The sequence below is a fragment of the Hippoglossus hippoglossus genome, chromosome 6 (assembly GCF_009819705.1).
Source record: "Hippoglossus hippoglossus isolate fHipHip1 chromosome 6, fHipHip1.pri, whole genome shotgun sequence".
In the NCBI taxonomy this organism is placed as follows: domain Eukaryota; kingdom Metazoa; phylum Chordata; class Actinopteri; order Pleuronectiformes; family Pleuronectidae; genus Hippoglossus; species Hippoglossus hippoglossus.
In genome coordinates this window covers 10,478,385-10,499,665 of record NC_047156.1, presented here as the reverse complement: position 1 = coordinate 10,499,665, position 21,281 = coordinate 10,478,385, and the positions used below count along the sequence as shown (strand labels likewise).

Here is a 21,281-nt window from a genome sequence, read left to right as displayed (position 1 = left end):
ACTTACGCAAATGAGATTAGAGTTGTTTTTTTAAGACGCTTACGTTTCATTAAGTTTCTTTGGGACGAAAAACACACATAGCTGAACAATAGCTCTGTGTACTCACAAAAATAAACCACCAACTAGCAGCCAAGTCTGGAGAGAAAAAAGAGAGAAGAGAAATAAAGTCCATGTAATACTTGTGTTTGGCCATGTTGTGGAGGTATTTGTCTCAAACAGACATCATGCATTGCATTAATGGCTTCAGCACTAACATTTGGATTTTAAATCTTTTTAAAAAACTCGATTTAAATAAATATTGCTCTGTATTGGTTTTCCTAATTTGTTTTATGAAATAATTGTTACTGTTTTTCTTTTCTAGATTGTTAATGTGTTTTCAGAGTTATTTACTTGACACTTGAATTGATTCTTTTGGGGAAGATGTTATTTGATATGTTTGACCATATTACCGATGCAAGAAATAGATGGATGATGACTACACCTGTTTTATAAAGCCAAAAAAAAAGGTTCATTAATTACCAGCAGACTGGCTGTCAACTTAATTTAAAGTCTTGATGCTATGGTTTCCTAGTGAATTTTAAGGTCATACTTTAGTTGAATATTTCCATTTTAAGACCCTTCTTCATTTCAGAGGGAAATGTAGTTTTTACGCCAATACATGTATTTGACAGCCACTGCATTGGTTATTTGGATTTTATATACATGAAACTTGATCAACTTATGTAAAATTATGTCAAGTAAAAGCTTTGACCATTTGCTGGTATGGAAAGTTGTTTAAATTAGATCAATGTGCAACCTCTGATTACATTACTCCACAGCAATCACAATTGTGGGAGAGCCTCCTTAAATTCCTTGATGGCCTTTATTTAAAGGGAATAATTCAGGGATCTTAATGAAAAAAATCTGTCATAATTAGGTTGTGTGCAATTTGATGCAGATCCAAATACAAATGCAGATTAAAATGTGTTTTCATAAGGGGAAGCCATTTTGATAGTGAAATAAGCATTTGAAGATTAGAATGATGTGGTAGCATGTGGGAACTGTTTGGTTTCTCTATAATTTTTAGGATCTCGACCTTCTATGTAAAGTGCCTTGAGATCATGTATATCATGATTAGGTGATATACTACGGTGGCCCACAGGGCTCCACGCACTGCAAGTTAAGAAAACACATGCAAATAGAAAAAACACGGGAAAATAGAAAAAAAACACGTGGAAATTAAGAAAACGACATCATCAATTTGACTTTAGGGGAAACAAACAGAAAATCCCTCCATCACTGTGATCCATGCACGGATGTCGGGGCTAAGGGACACTTGGATCACACCACAGGAGCAGCATGGAGGGGTGTTTTTTTACGTTTGAAGAAGTGGTCCCCATTTACTTTGCAATTGTATTGGATTCGGCTGCAACGCTGTTTACCCCCTGAAACCCCAAACGTGTTTTCCCACCCACGCTTCGTCAGCATAGCGGCGAGTAGATAACGAGGGAATTCTCATTATTTGGGTGAACTATCCCTTTAAGGAGCTCAACCGCAGTGGCCTACATTCCCCAGAAGCCCCTGCGACGGACTCCCTCTGTGATTCAGCGCGTCCGCGGCGTACGTTTCACTGAGCATCGGACTGAAGCGGTTTAATACTAGAGTTCGAGCGGAGGCAGACATGTCCGTGCCTCACGCACACAGCCCGGACACCAGCAGCCGGAGGAGGAGGCCGGCGGAGCTGCCGGCAGGTGAGAGGCTGCAGCGACAAATCCGGATCCTCTGGAAAGAAAAAACTTTATCTGCCGCCACACGAGCGCGTCTTTAACAGCTGCGTGGTTACGGGTCTCCATGTTTATGTGTCGGCAGCTGCTGTTCCAGGGGATTTCATTGCGTGGATGGAACGAGTCAGGACGGTTGTTATTCACAGGGCTGTCACATATGGTGCTGTCACGTTGTGTTCATTACGAGTGTGTGCATGTGCGTGTGGGTGGGTGGGTGTGTGTGTGCGTGTGTGCGCGTGCGCGTGTGTTTGTGTGTCAGGGACAAACCAGGGACAGACATCCATTATATCTCCAAAACACAGAGCTCTGGGGATTCTTATGATTATTCTTATGATTATTATTATGCCAGAAAATAGTGATCTAAACCAGTGTTTTCCAAACATCCCAAATATATTGGATTCTAGGGCTTGGTTATAGATTATCAATACAGTAGTTATTGTAATATGATTTTCATCAATAGCAATATAACAAAAGTTCAACATCTAACATCTATATATTGATTATACTTTGTGTATGGACAGTGAGGAGGTATAACTGGATAAGTAATAATTGATCTACTTCAGATTTGTTAAATGTTTTGCTGTTTATTAAGTCTTTGCCGTTCTCTGCCCATAAAGAAGAGTTTAAACTTGAAAAAAATAAATGGGACATTTATAATGCTAATTATCATATCAACTGACAGGAGAATTTGTATCTTGTTATAATATTTTGCCTTATCGCCAAGGCCTATTGGATCTATTGTCATATAAAACAAAGAAAAACAGCAAATACTGAGACTGGAGAAGCTGAAACTATAGGGAATGTTTTTGAAAGACATTTTTGCTTGATAGATTACATAAATGAATTATCAAGTATCAGAATAGTTCATTGTTTAACTGATCAATTAATGTAATAAATGACAAAGTCCTTGCTCAGATTTTCTCCTTCGCTATGTGTCTGCAACATTTCTGGTTTTGAAGTTTAAAAAACTGCCAAATGAGGAAGAGTCTAAATTATGTAGGTAAGTGGCCAAATTGAATTGAATGAACTTGACTTAAATTTATTCACATGTTCGTCACGTAATCATAAACAAGGACTGTCTGTTGTAAGGTTTTATATTTGTTATGAAGCTGAAGGTCTTCCTCCTCTGCACAGAGCGATGAAGCTGAGTGAATCAAGATAATGCTGCTTGCACTCTGATCCCCTATCTTTGCACAGTCACTAACACAATCACTACCTCTCTCTCTCTCTCTCTGTGTCTATCTTTTATACTCAAGTTTATTTCAGGAAACAAACACAGAAACAAAAAGAGGAAACAAAACAAGACTCTACCCAAAACTGTGCAAATTGCTCTTCACTGAAACAAAAAGGAGAAGTCATGACTTTGGTGGTCGCTTGTCTCATGATGCCAGTGGTTTGTTAGCATTTGTCAAGGCTGCGTCTCAGAGAGATCAAATCCTGGTAATGAATGAATGAATGACTGAAAGACCCAAGAACATGTTTTACCCTTTGATTTAATTACAGTCATGCCATTGGTTTCCCTGCAGAACAGATGCAGCTATTGTCAGACTGTCAAAGGCAGTAATATGTTCAAATATGAAGATGCCCTGAAGCGAAGTTAGTTGATATAGTGAACTGTGCTGGACTCAAGACATTAACACATGTGTACAGTGCAACTGGAGGAAGACACATGTAGATACATGTACAGCGATATGGGATGAATGTGTGTGGACATAAATACTGTCAGTGGGGTGATGCATTCAGGGCTCGCAGGATCCTTAATGACCCGTCCCACATACCGTCCTCTGAATTTGACCGGTTACCTTCAGGGAGACGTTACAGAGCCTATAAGTGAAAGACGTCTATCCCATCGTCTATCACACTACTCAATAAGGAGACATCTTGCTTCGGCCATGTATCTCAATAACCTTTGCACTTTGGTTTTTAAGCTTAAATGGCAGTTTTTGTCTTTCATCTTTTATGAGTTATATCCTTTTAGTGTTTTATGATTTTAAGTGTTTTTAGGGCAGGTGTAATGTTCAACTCACTTTTATTCTGGATTATTATTCTGGGTCTTACATGACACGTCCCTGTGCACTGTTTGTTTGTTGTACAATGTACTGTTCTGCAGCTGCTGTAGCACTCTGGGCCCAGACAAATGTCCCCATGGGGACAATAAATTATATTTGATTTGATTTGATTTGAATACTAAGAGTCGATTGAGGTGATGTTCCACAGTAAGGGTCATGCATGCCTCTGTTCGAGCTCTCAGAGGTTTTGGGTTATTTTTAAACCAGTATGTGTGATTTGAGTTTAATTCCAGTGTGACTCCAAGATGTCTGAACTTTGTGCGAGCTGTGTCACCACTTGAGCGACAGGAGGAGGGACTCTGGGTTGTGCAGTTCCAGTCAGCTGACTCAGCCAGTCTGACTCTGCACTGTAGACAATGGACATAAATGTAAATAAATTGTGTAACTGATGATGGAGCTGCGACAAGTCCGAGCACGAGGACATTGTTGTCCACACAAAGACTTGTTTTCACAAAGACAAAGCACTGTACGTATTTTCTTGGGGTACTCTGCTTCCTCCTACAGTACAGAAACATGCAAATTGGGGTTAGGTGTTAGGTGACTGTAGGTGTGAATGTGAGTATGAATGGTTGTCTGTCTCTGGATGTTGGCCGCGTGATACGCTAGGTGTTCTCGTCCACTGTCAGCTGGTCTTGACTCCAGCTCTCTCCGCAACCTTTAAAGGTAAAGGGGTATGATGGATGGATGGTAATCCGTTTCTTGTTTGGTGCTGCAGATCTTTCGTGGGATCAGGATCTCCAGGCAGGTTACAATCATGAACAGATCCACGACCAAGGTCAACCACTTCTTCCAGCAGGCACTCCACCCACACATCAGTCCGTTTGTCCACAACAACGAATATGCACCACAAAGTGCATATCTGCACACACACGTGAGTACTGAGCACCAACTGGATTAGATTTGTTTCTCTCTCTCTAGATTTACAGATGTTTAATTGTCATGTTGTCGCTCGTCATTTTAGGTTCAAACCACAACACATGTGACGACAGTTGGGAGGGGATTCAAAGCAAGAGAACCATCAGGGCAGAGAACGAAGTGGAAGCCAACAAACTGGTCAACAACTACAGGGTAAGAAGTTTTCTGCTGCTAATGAACGTGGTTTGAGTTCAGCAGAGCTGGTAAACTAATCCTCAATCTGTGTGTGTGTGTGTGTGTCAGTTTGGTTTTCGGAAGTGGAAGAGCCATGTGACAGAGCGTCCGTTTGAAGACAGGTCGGAGGTCGTGAAAGAGCTCTACTCCGAACTGAACGTCATTAAACCATATTCAGGTTCAGGTACAGGCTATTGTCCTTTGTGCTGATGAATAATTCCAGTTTATAACATTATTATATGTTATTATTTTTCGTGGTCATTGTGTTTGCATTTGTTACGCTAACATTGAACTCACCAAAATAACTGCTGAGATCCGAGTGGTGAGATGATCATACAGGTTGTAAACAAGTCTTTTTATTTGGGGGTAAATCCTTAAAGGTGATACACTACGCCTTTTCAGTTTTTCTTTCCTCTGATGTATTATATGTTTTTTGTGAATGTAAAAGTTCTGCAAAGGACAAGTGAGCTGCAGAGTCTTTACACACTTACTGGTGGAGCCTGGTAATAATCAAGTTTGGACATAACAAAGGCATGGACACATTTTTTTGTGTGAAAGAATGCAATCCTTAAAATTTGTTTTGAATGAGAAATCAGTTTCTGGACCACTGACTGTTCAAGCAAACACACGCTTCCTCCAGGCCGTACAGTTCTGGGTCAGTCTCGTGAGTCCCACCCCCTCTGAGATCCCTCTCCAGGAGAGAAGTGTGTTTGTTTAAAACCTGTCTGATCATCCAACCACAACACTATGTTCCCGGATCTCAACAGTTCACCATACAAGTGTGATTTTATTATTACTGAGAGAAAAGGTGGCTAAACTAAAACAAGAGTTATCCTGTGCACTTAATTCAATTTACATGGAGGAAATGTTTTCATGTTTAATCTGTTTTTTTCTTCCTGGTGCCAGGTCATTTTATCACATGTGGAAATGTACTGTATGTGTTTCTCTTTGGCTGGTGGGTCTCCCTGGCATATTTCCTGGTCAGCATATTGATGTTCATCACTGTCACTGGTGTACCATATGGTAGGTGAGCTAACCAATAAAGAATAGTTATGGGGTTCATTATCGATCATCAACCATTCCTCTCATTCTTTTTTCTCTCTCTGTCTTCAGGGAAGCTTTGCTTGAAGTTGTCCTGTTACTTCTTGTGGCCGTTCGGCAAGTCAATCCACGAGGTACGGTTTGGATCTGAGTTCAGTTCATGTTGGGACGTTCCTCCTGCCTCTTTTCCACCTTCTTCTAAAGTAAAGTACATTGATTCACAGTAGAACCTGCGGTTTCCTCACCGTGGTCATGAAAGCAGAACCTTTGTGTTTCTGACACACGCCACAAGTCCGCAACAAGTTCCATTTGCAGCAACTTGTCATTGCAACACATTTGTGACAGTTGTACACAGTTGAACAAACACCCGTACAAATGATTGTGATTACAGCATATTAAGTTAAATAGCCTATATCTGTGAGTCATAAATCACTGTCCTGTGGTTGTGTTTCTCCAGATTGGAAATACACTGAGGAGTTGTTGTGAGCAAGCCCCAGACTGTGAGTGCAACACAGACGGGGTGGATGAGAACTCACCGGTTCTGCTACCCTCAACCACAGAGGTGCCAGTCCCAGAGATCCCGGGACGACCTCATTGCACTCCCTTCTGGGTAAATTTACACACTTAAAGAAATGTATGAAAACCATTGTGCACATTCCACCACATAGAAATCAAGTGTACCCTATCATTACTCTGCTCTCCCCTCTAGCGCCGTTTCTCCACCTACGTGTGGCTGCTGCTGGGATACCCGCCTCTGGTGGTCGTCCACTCCCTGGCCTGCTTCATCTCCTGGATCCTGATCTTCACCATCCCCGTGTCCAAGATGAATGCACGGACACTGGCCGTCATTCTTCTCCTGCCTCCTGAGAACGTTTCTTTTTCCTCCTCCTCACAAAGAAAGGTAAGAGAGAGAATTGGATCACATCAGCCAAAGCACATAAATCATACAAATTCCAAACATGTCAGTTTGATGCTTGTGCACACGTTTCTTAATTTTCTTTTCTACCTGACCTGCAGCATCAATGCTACGAGACCAGAGCACTTCTGTGCTCCTACCATGCTACAAACTGGTACTACTACAAGTACACTGTTGATGGGATCAATGTGTTCGCTGTCAGTATCCTTACACTTGTGTGTGTGTGTGTGTGTGTGTATGCCAATGTGTGTGTGTTTGTGTGTGTTTGACAGTGTGCGTCACATGAGGAGCTGTTATCATCTTTGACCCCACCTCAGACCTCCTCCCTCTGGTAATCGTTGCGATAGTAATTGGATACATCGACAAAGAAAACGATTACGCCAGCTCTAATGTCAAGTTCGCCATAGCGCTTGGCTCCATGATACCTCTGTCGTATTACATTGGTATGGGCATCGCCAGGTGAGCTGTTCCCATCAGCTCCAAACACCCAATGAGAGAAATTGAGTCTTGACGTCACCTTAAGTGTTTGAAACATGTAAATGTAAGTGTAGATTGATGATCATTTTTGCATTTGCAGCATCTCAGCTCAGAGTAACTTTGCTGTGGGTGCAGTGGTGAACGCCACCTTCGGCTCCATCACAGAGTTGACCTTCTACATCACCGCTCTGATCCGAGGTCACCAGGCCGCCAACCCGTGTCTGCAGGAGGTCGTTAAAGCGGCACTGACCGGGACGCTGCTCGGATGCATCCTCTTCATTCCTGTAAGCCCAACCACATACACCTCACTGTTTACATTTCAAAATAAAACAAGGTCATGGAATTAAATTGTTTTTTAAGTTGCATGTCAGTTCACTTACGAGGATAATTTCAACCTGTAGACGATTAACTCAGTATTAACGTCACACAAATCATGTTCCCACGCACACACACACTTATCCTCCATGCTTTGTCCTCAGGGCATCTGCATGATAATCGGTGGACTCAGACACAGCGAACAAAGATTCAACAGTCGCTCCACAGGAGTGAGCTCTGCTTTGCTTTTCATCTCTATCGGAGGTAAGTTTCCAAAAATACTTACTCTCACATTTTTGGAAACGTCGGACACAGGAGGTCATAATATTAAAGGGCACTGTATAAAACCTTTTATGAGGGAGGGGCAGATTTTCTTCTGCATCCGGGTTGTTTTTTTATGCCAATCATCTCATGACACTCACTCGTACTCGTGATCTACAGGAAAGTAAACAGCAGCAGTCTATTCCTCCCTATGTAAACATGGTTCTGCCTCCTAAAGAATAACAAGTACACCAAAATGTTTAACTCTTGCGCCACCTAGAGGCATTTCATGTTACATTTTTCCTTTTTTGAGCTGCTGTTCTCAGCTTGTTTGTGTGTTTACATTTATCTCTTGTACCAACTTTTTGATAATTTTTTTTTTTTTAAAAGAGAAATAATTGAGTCACACTGATCTACAGTGAATATTAGATAATTAAATACTAGTACTACTAGTGGTTATACAGAATATGGTAATGTGATGTTAATCATTTTTCTGATCAAATTTTATTTATGTTTTAACCAAAGAAACACATAAATACAAACAAATACACATTCACAAAACATACAAATGATAAAAGAAATAAATTTAAAGGAAAAACAAATCACCCAACCCGACCCCTGGATCCAGGGCACCGATCCCAAGAATTTGACAATTAATGTTCCTTTCCTAAAAAATACATGTTTTTGAAAAAACTTGTCACAGCGAGTGTCTGGAGATCATAAGGTCACACAATCAGCAGGAGTTCAAACATAAATCCATTTGCACACAAAATAACTGAATGTTGTTCAGGGGTTGACAGCAGCGACAGAACCAGCTGAGCAGGTCTTTCTGTCCTCCAACACTAAAATCAACTGCAGGGTAAAATAATTACCACAGTGTCTTACAATGAATCATTCCTCCACCTGTGGATGGCAGGTGTATTTGCCCCCACGTTGTTCTCCAAGGCTTATGGGAACCTGGTGTGCGAAGGCTGCACCAACTCCAGTGGACAAAACACCTCGAGCAACAGCAGCGCACCGTTCGTCTGCCACAACTGTCACTACGATCTGGTCAGCACCAGGAGCCAGGAAGAGCTCACAAACCTTCGTAACACAACTTATCATACACCGACTTACAGGCACTGTTCTGTGTATAATGTGCTTTTATTTTTCTATTCAACAGAACAACGGAACACTGTTCCACAACCACGTTGAGTAAGAATTTAAATTTAAATTTTTTAAATTACGTATGGATTGTCATGTAAAGGAGCATAATGGTAGTTTTGTGTGTTTTAGCTGTGCTTTACCATCAATTGGCGATTTAATGTGGACAAAAATCACAAGTTTTCTAAAAAGTCAGTGGTTTTCTCAGTGGTTTGCAAAGATGTAAAGGGAAATAAACTTAAAGTAAATGAGCTAAAACCTGTTAAATTATGGTCCTATGGGTTTTAAAAACCCTCTGTATATTTCCTCCCCCTCATTAATTGTGTGTTTGTGTCTGCAGGCCGCTGGTGTTCACTGTGTGTACCCTCCTGCCGATCGCCTACATCATCGGTCTGATCTTCACACTGAAGACTCACTCCCACATTTACAACATCCAAGTTGGAGAAGGACAGGGTATGAGCCGATCTCAGTGTGAACAGTGCAGTGATCAGTGAGGGTTTTATTCACCTCCCGCTCACGCACCATCGTATCTCTTGTGTTTGTCTGTTCAGTGACCCGCCAACATGGAGCAGTGGTCCACTGGTCTCGCTGGAGGTCTCTGATCATCCTCATCATGGCCACCGTGCTCACGTCTGCCTGTGCCGATCTTGCCACCGAGCACATCCAGCCGATTTTAAACCAGCCCAACATCTCTCAGGTGGGAACGTGCATCAGATCGTACTCGGAGACGTGGTTGTTGACTCTCTTTGTACTGACATTTGCTGTCTTTCTTTCTTTCTCAAGTATTTCATCGGGGTGACAGTTCTCGCTATGGTTCCAGAGATCCCTGAGATTGTTAACGGGATCCAGTTTGCTCTCCAAAACAACATCAGTCTCAGGTAAATCATGTCTCATTGAATCAAGTACCCACACAGCTTCTTTACAGTGTGTGATGGAAATTCATCTTGAGATTTGAAATAATGAGATTATCAGACTGGAGTTGCCTTTGAGTTTTTAGTAGTAAGCTCTGCAGAGGTTACACAACAAGCACGGGTGCTCAAGTGGAACTGCCCCAAAGTCCAAAATAGCCAGTACTTATACATAGAGGCGTTTCAGGAAACATAACATGAAAAAAAGACATGAAATCATCATGTGTCTATCTGCTGTGTCCGTCCGCTGTAGCAGTTGGAAGAAAACATTACCGAATAATAATATTATTATAATAATAATACACACTGTTTGTCAAGGTCACAGCAGTGAGACAACGCCAAATAAGGGTTCCATCCTGTCAGGTAGACAGTATCACAGCAGTGAGACACCTGGTCAGTGGAATTTTCCATTACAAGTGTCTATAAATGATTTTTATGTTTCAGTTTGGAGGTGGGAAGCTGCATTGCTGTGCAGGTCTGCATGCTACAGATTCCAATACTGGTCTTTTTTAATGCTTTCTATGTAAGACACTCTTCTCTTCATTGATTTATTCATATAAATATCACGTTTGCAATCTTTTATAGTTTTCTATGATAAAAACAGCATCTCTGCTTCTCGTAGGACGTGGGCTTTGTGCTGTTATTCAGTGACCTGCACCTGTGGGCCAGCATGTTCAGTGTGATCGTCGTCAACTACATCTTCATGGACGGAAAGTCGGATTATTTTCAGGGTGAGTTTCGAGTGTTTAAAAGTGTAAACAGTGCGATAAAATAACAAACAATTGATCCACTGACTTGTCATTCCACTGATGTTTTGAAGATTTGTCAGTTAGTCAGCAACACTGGTCTTTTTAAAACACCAGTCAATGATCCAGAGGATATTCTGAGGTCATCTTGATAACTCAGTAGATCTTCCCATCATGCCTCAGTATAGAGAAGTAACGCCAGTCTCTGTGTGTCTATCTGAACGTTATTACCTCTCTCCTGGTTTGTCAGCAAGATCACGCAAAAACTACTTTACAGATTTCCACGTAACTTGGTGAAAGGATGGGACAGGGGCTAAGCAAGCATTGATTTTAATCCCTACCGGTTGATTTTCATAAGAAGGCTGCAAGAAAACGGGAAACCTAAAAAGACTTTAGGATTGTTTATCTAATTTGGTGGTTTAATAGAATGACATGCAAGAAGAATAGTGTCTCACTTTTCCCTTTTATTTGCTGTCTTGTTTTTCTCAGGCACAGCTCTGGTGGTCGTCTACCTTATTCTCCTGGCTCTGTATTACTTTGCTCCATCTCCAGCTGCATGCTGAGTGTGGGTCTTTGATTTTCACCCTAAGTTTCACTTTTTTAAGCCTGAAAGAAACTTAAAGTACAAATTCAGCACCACTCCATGTTGGTTTATATTTACTGATCATTTGGGACTTTTAATACGTTTTTTTTTATGCTTTACTCTGAGTTACACAGGTGATAAAACTGAATATTTTAATGTGAGGAAGTTACTTTTTTTTTTCTGCTCAAACATGTAACTCCTACTACTGTAAGTTTGTAAGCTGACAGACGTCTTAGTGAACTGTGGTGAAGGAGAGGAGTGGATATTATGATGTAAAGAATCTGAACTAATGGTATTTTGTTAAGTTACTGTTATAACTTTGTATACTTTTTAAACTCCAAAATGTAAATATGGAATATGTCTAATGAGAATTCATGAAAGAATTGACTTTCTATCCATTAATATTAGTATGGTTGAAATGGCAGGACGCTCACCCAGCCAGGTCTCTGCTAAAGTGGCAATGAGTTCGAAGTGATAAGATCCCCGCGTGTGGAGATCTCCGTCAGTAATACAGTGTGTCATGACTGCACAGTGTAAAACATTAACAACATAATATTATGAAAAACCGACTGCCTGTGTCTTTATTGTTGGTACAGACAGGAATTACAAAACATAATGTACATTACAACCATAACTGCCTGTGAGGAGGGATTCACCCCTTTTTCTCCCAGGAGTTTACGAGAAGTGACATGCACACCATACCGACATGCATAAGATCATTTAACTTACATTAACATCCAAAACGATGCAAGTATAAACACATCACTCTTTAAGCAACGTGGGACATTTACCAGGTGTCAACGTGCAGTGAGGCAGATATAAATAAGGCCAGAGCTCAGGGGAAAAAGTGGGATTTTGAAAGTGAACACGGGTGACTGAGTATTTCTACAGTATTCAACATTGACAGTTACAGCTAAAGATCTGTTAGTGAAAACCATCCGGAGTGTGACGACATCTGATTTCACAGGAAATGACCGAGCCTGCTGACATTTAACAGAGTGAGAGTCTGATCACAGTATTTTACATCCTGAGTACGACCGACATACTCTTCACATACCACTCTGATTTTGTTCCTAGTTTAAAAAATTTAAAATAATAAAAAAAGAATGGTCCCACATTCCACTTAGTTTGTATAACAACACTACAGCAGAACATCGTCGAGAGAAAACAGACCAAAAGTAAAACAAACAATAATAGAGTCAATGTTACGGTATAAAAAAAGTTTAAATGGAGTTTCATTTTGAAGTGAGAACTGAAATGACTATCAGGTGAAAAGAGAAAGTGCAGCTACATGACCTGCTACAGTTTAAAGTTTTGTAAAAAAAAAAAAGGTTAAAACAGCACAGTGATAAAAATAAATAGATCTAATGTGTTTGTGGAGATGAGTTGATGATAAAACCTTTAGCTGCAGTCGTGTCTCCTGATTAATCATGAGCGGAAAAGTTCAGCAACAAAAGCCTCGTGGAGAGCACCAGGTAAATTACATGGGGAAAGAAACATTGCAGGATTGTAAAGAAACCAGTCTTTAAAAAACTAATTTACAATAATATAAAAAATAAAGCGTGTGTGACATTTTGGAAATTCAGAAGGCACCGAATGAAGAAATCAAAAAAAGGCTTGAGAATCGCTGTGGAGCTACAAGTGTGTAAAATTCATCTCTAACTTTAATAAGCTTCATTTTCCCAAAAACAGAAGAATCCAAGAGGCACAAGAAGCTTCACAGTGATGCAACATCCCAGATGTTTAAAAGAGGCTTTGGGGGTTTTTTGTCTGATCACAAGCTTCAGTAATGTGACCAGTGACGTGAACGCTTTCAAATCGGAACAGTGGAGTTATAATCACAGCTCGTAATCAGCATGCAATCAGAAAGTCCTCGAGGCTAAAACATGATGCTTTGAAAAATGTTGACTGTTAAAGAGGTATCATGGTTATGCATCACCAGCTGTGTGACACTTTTCAGGGAAATCTCACACGTTTCTGATTGAGCAGAAATTTGAGCGTCTCTCAGGAAACAGGTCGCAGTTTTCTCCGGTTTAAAACTTCAGTCATTTCTAAAGCTTAACTACATCACAGTGGACCCAGCAGCAGCTGATCGGCGGCAACGTGTCGGCATCAGAGAAAACAAACATACAGTATCTCAGCCTCTGAGCAGAAGCAACATTCATTTAGCCTTTCAGGAAGTGGTCTAAGGAACAGTCAACTATTCCTGCTCCACAAGTGTCTGCAACAGTGATGAGTGGTAAAAAAGAAAAAGTGCACGACGTAAGTTATGAGCATAGCACAAGATACCTCTGAGCAACAAGCAGTCATCGTACAGTGAATTTGGTTTCCACACTGACATGCGGCTTCTGACGGACACGTGCAAACTCAAATCTGACACGTTCACATACAGAGAAAAATAAATCATTGCACTTTGCATTTAAAAAAAAAAACACATTCAGATAAGACTTAAGTTTTAAAAAAAGGCCTTCAGAGTATTTTCACCATCTGACATCAGACTTTGTTTCAAGAAATGTTTTTGTCAAGTCATCAGCGTTGATCCGATGACAGACCGCTTCCTTCAGTCTTTGTGCTCGCTCTACTTGAGCCGCTGGATTAGCGCGTGTGTCAGTCCGAGGCTGAGCAGCTGGAGGGTGGACAGCTGGGCCAAGTGAGGGGAAGATTTCAACAGCTTTTCCCAGGTCAGTTCCAGCAGGCTGGGCACCACCAACCACACTTTGTACAAAGAGCCCGTCCTCCGGTTCCCAGACATGTTGACGACACCGCCGTGGACGTACATGCAGCCAGCCTGAAGGAGAGGAACGGTACAGGAGATGAGACGCTGCAACATTTAGTTCATTGATCAGCAACTGACAGTCAATTAATCATTTTAAGTCACTATAAGCAAAAACCTCAAACTCTCAGGTTTCCGTTTTATCTCGATTAGGATTTGCTGCAATTCTGTTTTAAAATCATTGTGAAATGAATATTTTTGGGCAGTTGTTCAAACATAACTTTTGAAAAGTCACCCTGGGCTCTGAGAAGTTGTGACGCATTCTTTTCTTCTTTCGTTAGATATTTTGGGCATTCATTTTAATTGCCTTGAATTGAATTGCCTGAATACATAGGGTGCCTGCTCTGCAAGCGATTCTTAATACTGCCTTCATTTATTTCATTATATTATTATTTGCAGCCCTTCAGCAAATAATCACAGACCAGGTTAGACCATGTGATCATGTGCCATAGATACTTTACTCACCGGAGTGACTGCAGCACAGTGGAAGTAGGCTGGTTCTGGCATTATAGCGGGCAGCTTGGTCCACTGAAAAGTCTGCAGGTTGATCTTCCACAGGTCCGCCAGTATCAGCTCTCCATTATAACCCCCACATATAAACACCTCTGTGGTAAAAACAGAGTGAGACGTGGTTAAAACACAATATTGTGTCATAATAAGTGTGTCCACGATGATGCTGTGTGGAGAACTCCTCACCCTCTTTGACCTGCACACAGCTGTGACAGCGACGGGCAGCAGGATAACCTGTCGTGAAAATTACAAACAAAACAAAGGGAAATTATTTTGTAGTTTTCAAATCGTCGATTCAGCACAAAAAAAATTTTAAAGAAAAAACTTGATCACAAACCTAATTTTTCATGAGGTTTGGTGATGATTTCCTCCCAGTAATTTGTCTCCAAGTTGTATGCGTGAATCTGATGAAGGCAAACAGTGTTTTATAAATAAAATGAACAACTAAAGCTCTGTTTATCTAAAATTCGGTCGGTGCTGGTTCCTCTCACCTTGTCCAGGGGATACGACGTCCAGGAAGTTCCACCTCCTAAAATGTATATTCTTTGTGCGTCATGAGCAAGCTCATGTCTGTACCTGTAAAACAAAGCTTTAACTTTCTGAACGTTTTAATTACCACGATGGGAACCGGACAACAGGACAAACATGAGCTCTGCTAACCGACCTTTCCTCAGGCAGATCCGATGGCGTGTTGTTGGGTTTGAGGTGGGTCCAATCTCTGGTGGTCAGGTCCAGCCTGTGAAGGTCGGTGCTGTAAAGGTAGCCCGTTGTCCCTCCAAACACATAGAGGTAGCCATTTATAATGGCCATCGCCTGGAGAGTGGAAAATATATCAGATATTTTCCGGTGGAATAATCTGCTACATACGAGAACGTTTTTGACTTTACACTCAACAGCTTGACAGAGACACTGTTTACCTGCCCATAGATCTTGTTGGGCTTCTTCCCTCTGCAGCTGAGCAGGTTCCATCGCCTGTACTGAACGTTGCAAACATGGACGTCGTTGCCATTGTTTTCGCCAAATGGAATCCCAGTCCCACCGAACACAAGCAGGTTGTTGCCATGTAAAACAGCTGAAAGAGGCAGACAACAGCGTCAGCCTCAGTTTAATATCTGGTTATATATCTAATATCAAAGGATTCCTGGTGAAGTTCAGTTATTTTGACAAAAAGGGCAAAATGATTCATGATTTTAGTGGAAATGGAATCCAATTTAATTTTCACTGAAAACAAATTAAATTCATGATTAGATTTTTACTGGTGTTCCATTAAGTCTACAGATTACAATGTGTAGCTCCCACTGCTTCATTCATAATAGTTTGTTGTGACACATTTTATCTTTATCCAAAAAGATCAGCTCCAGTGATTTGGATACTTCACAAAGCCGTAATGCAAGGTCAATATTATTTAGATTAATTCTTCAGACCTACATACTGGTCCATTCAAAACAATATGAAGTGTTTTATTTCCTTTTATCAGTCACACCCATCAGAACAAACGTAGACAGTGTACACTTGGCACTGATCACCGCTTTTGATCTGATCTCACTTCTCCACATGCAAATAATCTTGTACGTCATTTCTGTTTACAAACTCCGAATGATGTTTTAGTTTTTAAGCAGTGTGATGATACAGATCGGTCCGTAGTGGAGGAGAGTGTGTGTCTGTGTGAGAGGGGAGAGGTGGTCTGCGACACATTCTTTCAGCCTTGTGATCACAGATGCATCCTGGGGCGTCCTCTGATCGACTACAGTAAACTGTAATCTGGTTACTCCAGTTTAAGTCACTGCACTGATTGTTTGCAGTGACGACCAAGTGTCCTGGGGAGTTTCGTTGAAAACAAAGTTTCTGTTTACATTCAACATTACTCACGAAACTCACTCCTGAGGTCTGACAAACACGTTAAATGCATTTTCTTCCTCACATTTGCAAAGACATTTTTTCTTTGAAAGTTTGACAGCTATGTTGTTTACATCCAAGTCTATTTGTTTGCAGACTTCATGGCCTTTTCTGACACAATGTGGCATTTCTTGGTGTTGCACAGCTAGCTGTAGCTTTGTCACCTGTGTGCACAATGATTCCTTTGTGAAACAATCGAGTATAGATCATCGTAGTGTCCAATTGCACCATGGAGTTCCTCTAAAGCCGCTTTCTGACATGACGTGTATGGAAAATTGGGGCTGGACATTTTACAGTTTGCCTTTTGAGTAGAAAGAACGCAGTAGGATATTGTAACAACTGACTCAGACATTTGCTTTCTCACATCCAGACCCTCTGGAAAATTTCAGGAAAATATTTGGGACTTTCGTGCATGTCTGAAAGCAGCTGAAATAAGACCAGTAGCTGGTTTTTAATGAAAACAAATTGGTGCAGTCTTTCCGACACATTTATTTGTGGTAGCCTGACACAAATTGATTTCCTTTTTTTTGTTTACTTTTTCAAATAAGCGATCCGACTATCTTATTTCATTTTAATGCATTGATTCACACAGCCGCTCTGTGGGAGCCATTCTAATGCAATAAGGACAACCCATCTGTCCTTACCTGACATAGAGGCCAGCTCTGTGGGCATGTAGCCCTCTGTGCGGACTTGTTGCCACGTGGCTGTGGCAAAATGAAACCGCCAAAGCTCCCTGAAAAGAGGGTAGTCTTCATTCTCTGATCCACCGGCCTCATCAAAGTCTGGGTTGTAGCCTCCGAACACGTATAGGTTCGTGCTGTCGGCAACACAGCGGTGACCACTGCGGGCGGGAGGTATACAGTGTCCTGTGGGAGGAATAAGGTGAAGACAGACTTTGAGTCACTGATGTGAATGGAAAAGAACTGTAGTTTATTTGCTTTACCAAAACACACAAGGCATAAAAGACAAAGCGAATGATGTAACATTGGTTACAGTTTATATTTTACAAGAACAGGATCTCAGTCAGTTTACATCGACGTTTGTTTCCTTCTTTGACGTGAAAATAAAACTAGGAGAGGGAGATCATACAGTGTCAGCTTCACCTTCTCTCAGAAACCTGTTGGGGATCCGCAGGTTGGGGCAGGAAGGGGAGAAGATGCGTCGAGCCTGAAGCCATCGAGCCCGCTTCTTAGAGCCTGTAAATCATTCATCAAAAAAAGAAGAGTGACATAGAAGCAAAATGAAATATGTTAAGTTTATGAACTGTGTCTTTTTCTCCTCAGCTCGCTGAACGGAGAAAAAACATTCTGCAGTGTGTGAGGAGCAATGTGAAAGGCCTAGACTTTGTATTCATGACACCTTGGATGTGAAGCAGGACTGAACTTTAGATCTGGTTGAACTGTAAGAATTCATATCCATCTTTTTTCCTTTCTTACTTTGTCTTTCCTTGTGGTCTTCTTGTATTTGTATTATTTTTATCCTTTCATTTATATTTGTCTTGTGCTCTGCTGTTGCATAATTTACAAGTGCAGCAATTTTGTAAATAATGGCTGTGTACTATGTGAATTTCAGGTTATACTCATAATACTCCCAACTACTAAAAACTGTAAGATTTGACCTTTTCTTTTGAAACTGGTTTAAAGGTTTATCACCAAAACTGGGTGATAACATTGAGAACAATCATGTCAGAGTTAACAGTCAGTTAGCATATTGCATATTGTTAATAAGAATAAAACAAACTTTATTCATACACCACTTTCCCTAAAAAGTTACAAAGCGCTTAACAGAAAGACAAAATGAGAATTAAAAACAACAACCCATCAAACAAGAGAAAGAGAAGCAGCTCTTAAATCAGTGGGGAATAAAACAGAGTTAGACAAGAAACTAAAACACTACATATGTTAAATGTTCATTAAACCGTTCAGGTTTTAAAAGACACAGATAGATTGACCACTGTTTGGGGGCTTTAACAGCAAAGGCCCTGTCACCCAGACTCACTGGTCCTGAATCTAGGAATAACCAGTGGAGCTCCATTGATCTAAGTGAGCACCCAGGCACATTGGGGTTAATTCCTGGATGTAGTTTGGATTGAGAGCATTTCATGTCAAGTTGAATCTTTAACTCAGTGCGGAATGTAACAGGGAACCAGTGTACATAGGCAACATACATGATTTATTTTATCTGAGCGAGCATCTAGTGGTGTTGATGCTCATTAAAACATATAAAGTTTGACTTTGTAAACTTAGTTTTGCAGGTGAACAAGGATGTTTTCTCCTCAGTCTCAGTAAAGCTAACGCCATGTGTGCTCTGCAGCGTCTCCTCCTCCTCCTGACTGCCTGTTCCCTCACGTGTTAAATCCCCATTTAAAAGACAATAACAATAACAAAGGCTGTGCAGGTGCCTCCTGGAGGACTTTCTCGTTTCGGCTAGCTTCCGTAGCAGCTGCAGCTAACTTTGGCCTGTGTGCTGTGGCGGGTGGATGCTCAGCAGCTAGCGTCGCTAACCCGCAGCGCGAGGAGCACCCTGGTGCCAGCGATGCAAACAGAGTCCCTGTTGACTCTGCAGTGACTGCGGCCGAGGAGGCAGCGGAGCGGAGCCGCTGTGTTTACTGACCGGAGTCTCGGGTGGAGGGCCTCCACGACAGCTTCTCAAACTTATTGAGCTGACTGCAGGTCCCGTTGTGTTGGGCCGACGACATCTTCACAGCAGCAGCTCCACGCACACACACACAGAGAGAGAGAGAGAGGAGGGTCACAGCTGATCAGGAACCGAGCGCCGCCACATCCGATCTCAGGCTCCGACAACCAGAGCAGAGAAGAAGAAGAAAAACACACACAGCTTCCGCCCACACCTGCTGCACGTCACAGGCAGCTGGTCTTTACTGACCAATCGCAGGAGAGGGGAGCCTGCACGTCGCGTCAACGAGTCACGTGGTGTTGTTTATAGTTTTTAAATGTTTTTTGAATTCCATCCACCTAAAGTTCAGCAGTAATACAAGACAAGATTGTTACTATTTATATAGTACACTTCCACGACGAGGTCATTCAAAGTGCTTCACACAGAATGTAAGAGGCTCATTGTAAAAGCAACCAAACCAAAGACAATACAATAAGGCAATTAATAATATTGGGTTAAAAAGAGTTTAGTAGAGAGGAAATAAAATAAAATGCTGATTAGCTTTGGCTAAGTGCAGCATATCCAGTTACCGCTATACAGGATTGTGCTGTCGGTCATAAATGAGTACAGCCGAGTCATGAGCATCCAGAAATAGTCCTGCACCTTTTTTGGCATTGCTATCACACCAAGAAATTCTGGAAGGACCTCTGTAAGCTTATTATAGATTATATTTTTCAAGAATTTTCATTATTTGGGGAAAATGTGATATTTAGTTTTTCCTAAGGACAGGGGATAACGCACCTTGTTAAGCCCTATGAGACAAATTGTGATTTGTTAATATGGGCTATACAAATAAGATTTGATTGAGTGATTGATTACAACTGAAGTTTATCAGTGACTTCATGACTTCTTTAAAGTTTGGTCCATGATGAACTTAAGTCAAGTTAAAGTTTAACTACAAGACACAACACACTAACACAAAACCTGCACATTTAAATCAGAATTCTAAAATTTAAATTTAAATAAAACACTAATTTTCTTTGAATAAGTACAACATATCCAAAATGCAGGCAAAAGCTAGATAGAGAATCAAAGCTTCTACACTGTTAGAAAGCTGAAGCCGAAACTACATTTCGGTGTGGTTACAGACAATGTAAGAGAAAATATGGCAATTAGGCTCTGTGTTTTTAAATACAGTTTTGATTTTGTCTCCAAGTTATTATTGCACCACTGACTTTATGTTCGATAATTTGTCTGCTTGATGCAGTAAATCTAGCTCTAAACTCTCAGAGAAAAAATAAAGCATATTCAATTGCTTGCAAGATACAGACATGATTTACTGTAAAGGTTGCATGAGGGACGACTGTTCAGTTACTCTGAGAGAAACGTGTGGTTGAAGAGATTCCTTCTGATCAAAGTTGTGTCAACCTTTCCCCCAGATCTTCAGGGGCTGCTTTGCTGACATGTGGTAATCTGGATTTGAAGCTCACTGGGATTGGCCATCGGAGCAAAACAGAACAGAGAGATCAATCAACCGGTAGAAAGCTACCAGGACTTGTTCTCACAGGCTGTGGGCAAATAAACGTAAGATAGTCCACCCTCTTCTCAATGGTAATATTAATGATCAAACATGATCTTTTCTTTGTCTTATCTGTGTTGTTTCCCTGAAATTCACATGTTTAACATGACACTTTAACACGCCTGTGTGTTACTATGTTCATGCACTCGTGTTAATGTTTAACATTTAAGGCCCTCTATGCCTGTCCAGACCCTGTAGTTGTCACAGTAAAATAACTCTGTGCAAACTGTTTCTGTTCAGATAGCAGTGCACCAATCATTCAGCCAGAAGTAACTCATGTTTCACAGGGTACACTATGTTCCTTCATACATTTACTGCATTACAGCTTCACTTCAGCAGGTGTTCACTCGAGGTTTACATAGGTAACAAGAATCTCAGTGTCAGTCACTCAGGAAATGTATCATTACTTCACACAGACAGTCGCTCAGTAGACTGTGACATGTCCAGCACTGACTTCATCTCCTACTCGCTGTCAGTCAGTACGAAAATCCTGAACCATGAGCTGCAGCTGCGGTAATGAGATTGACAGAGTGATGAGTCGTCAACTTTTTGTTCCATCCAGTGATCTACTCATGGATCTCTGGAGGTCAGCACTT

The 21,281-nt window shown here is 41.1% G+C and overlaps 2 protein-coding genes across 5 annotated transcripts; one reads left to right on the top strand and one right to left on the bottom strand.

The window, feature by feature from the left end:
• The first annotated feature begins 1,575 nt into the window (after nt 1-1,575).
• On the top strand, nt 1,576-13,741 carry LOC117763326 (low affinity vacuolar monovalent cation/H(+) antiporter-like). 4 transcript variants are annotated; one of them, XM_034588345.1, is made up of 20 exons: nt 1,576-1,730; nt 4,548-4,703; nt 4,794-4,900; nt 4,991-5,099; nt 5,828-5,944; nt 6,035-6,096; nt 6,420-6,572; nt 6,672-6,863; nt 6,980-7,079; nt 7,196-7,337; nt 7,456-7,639; nt 7,835-7,934; nt 8,848-8,981; nt 9,094-9,125; nt 9,415-9,527; nt 9,626-9,771; nt 9,858-9,952; nt 10,427-10,505; nt 10,605-10,713; nt 11,218-13,741. In XM_034588345.1, the coding sequence occupies exons 1-20, from the start codon at nt 1,661-1,663 to the stop codon at nt 11,289-11,291; spliced, it is 2,274 nt and encodes a 757-aa protein (XP_034444236.1). In that variant the 5' UTR covers nt 1,576-1,660; the 3' UTR covers nt 11,292-13,741. The 4 variants fall into 4 exon arrangements, with proteins under 4 accessions (XP_034444236.1, XP_034444234.1, XP_034444235.1 ...); XM_034588343.1 differs by having other exon boundaries at nt 4,991-5,105; XM_034588344.1 differs by having other exon boundaries at nt 4,991-5,105; nt 10,605-10,716; nt 11,221-13,741.
• Nucleotides 11,865-19,354, bottom strand: LOC117763327 (kelch domain-containing protein 10-like). The gene is made up of 10 exons (XM_034588347.1): nt 19,104-19,354; nt 17,594-17,686; nt 17,135-17,356; nt 15,512-15,666; nt 15,259-15,407; nt 15,086-15,170; nt 14,932-14,998; nt 14,781-14,828; nt 14,550-14,689; nt 11,865-14,099 (listed from the first exon to the last, which is right to left on the bottom strand). The coding sequence occupies exons 1-10, from the start codon at nt 19,186-19,188 to the stop codon at nt 13,890-13,892; spliced, it is 1,254 nt and encodes a 417-aa protein (XP_034444238.1). The 5' UTR covers nt 19,189-19,354; the 3' UTR covers nt 11,865-13,889.
• Nucleotides 19,355-21,281: the final 1,927 nt, after the last annotated feature.

Bases quoted from the DNA above. Each gene is read 5' to 3' on its own strand.
- LOC117763326 (XM_034588343.1), top strand. From the start codon at position 1,661: ATGTCCGTGCCTCACGCACACAGCCCGGACACCAGCAGCCGGAGGAGG. The intron at 6,097-6,419 runs GTACGGTTTGGA...GTGTTTCTCCAG, and splicing joins TCGGCAAGTCAATCCACGAG to ATTGGAAATACACTGAGGAG. The intron at 7,935-8,847 runs GTAAGTTTCCAA...TGTGGATGGCAG, and splicing joins GCTTTTCATCTCTATCGGAG to GTGTATTTGCCCCCACGTTG.
- LOC117763327 (XM_034588347.1), bottom strand. From the start codon at position 19,188: ATGTCGTCGGCCCAACACAACGGGACCTGCAGTCAGCTCAATAAGTTT. The intron at 17,357-17,593 runs GTGAAGCTGACA...TTCCTCCCACAG, and splicing joins CAACAGGTTTCTGAGAGAAG to GACACTGTATACCTCCCGCC. The intron at 14,829-14,931 runs GTTTGTGATCAA...TTTTCACGACAG, and splicing joins CAAACCTCATGAAAAATTAG to GTTATCCTGCTGCCCGTCGC.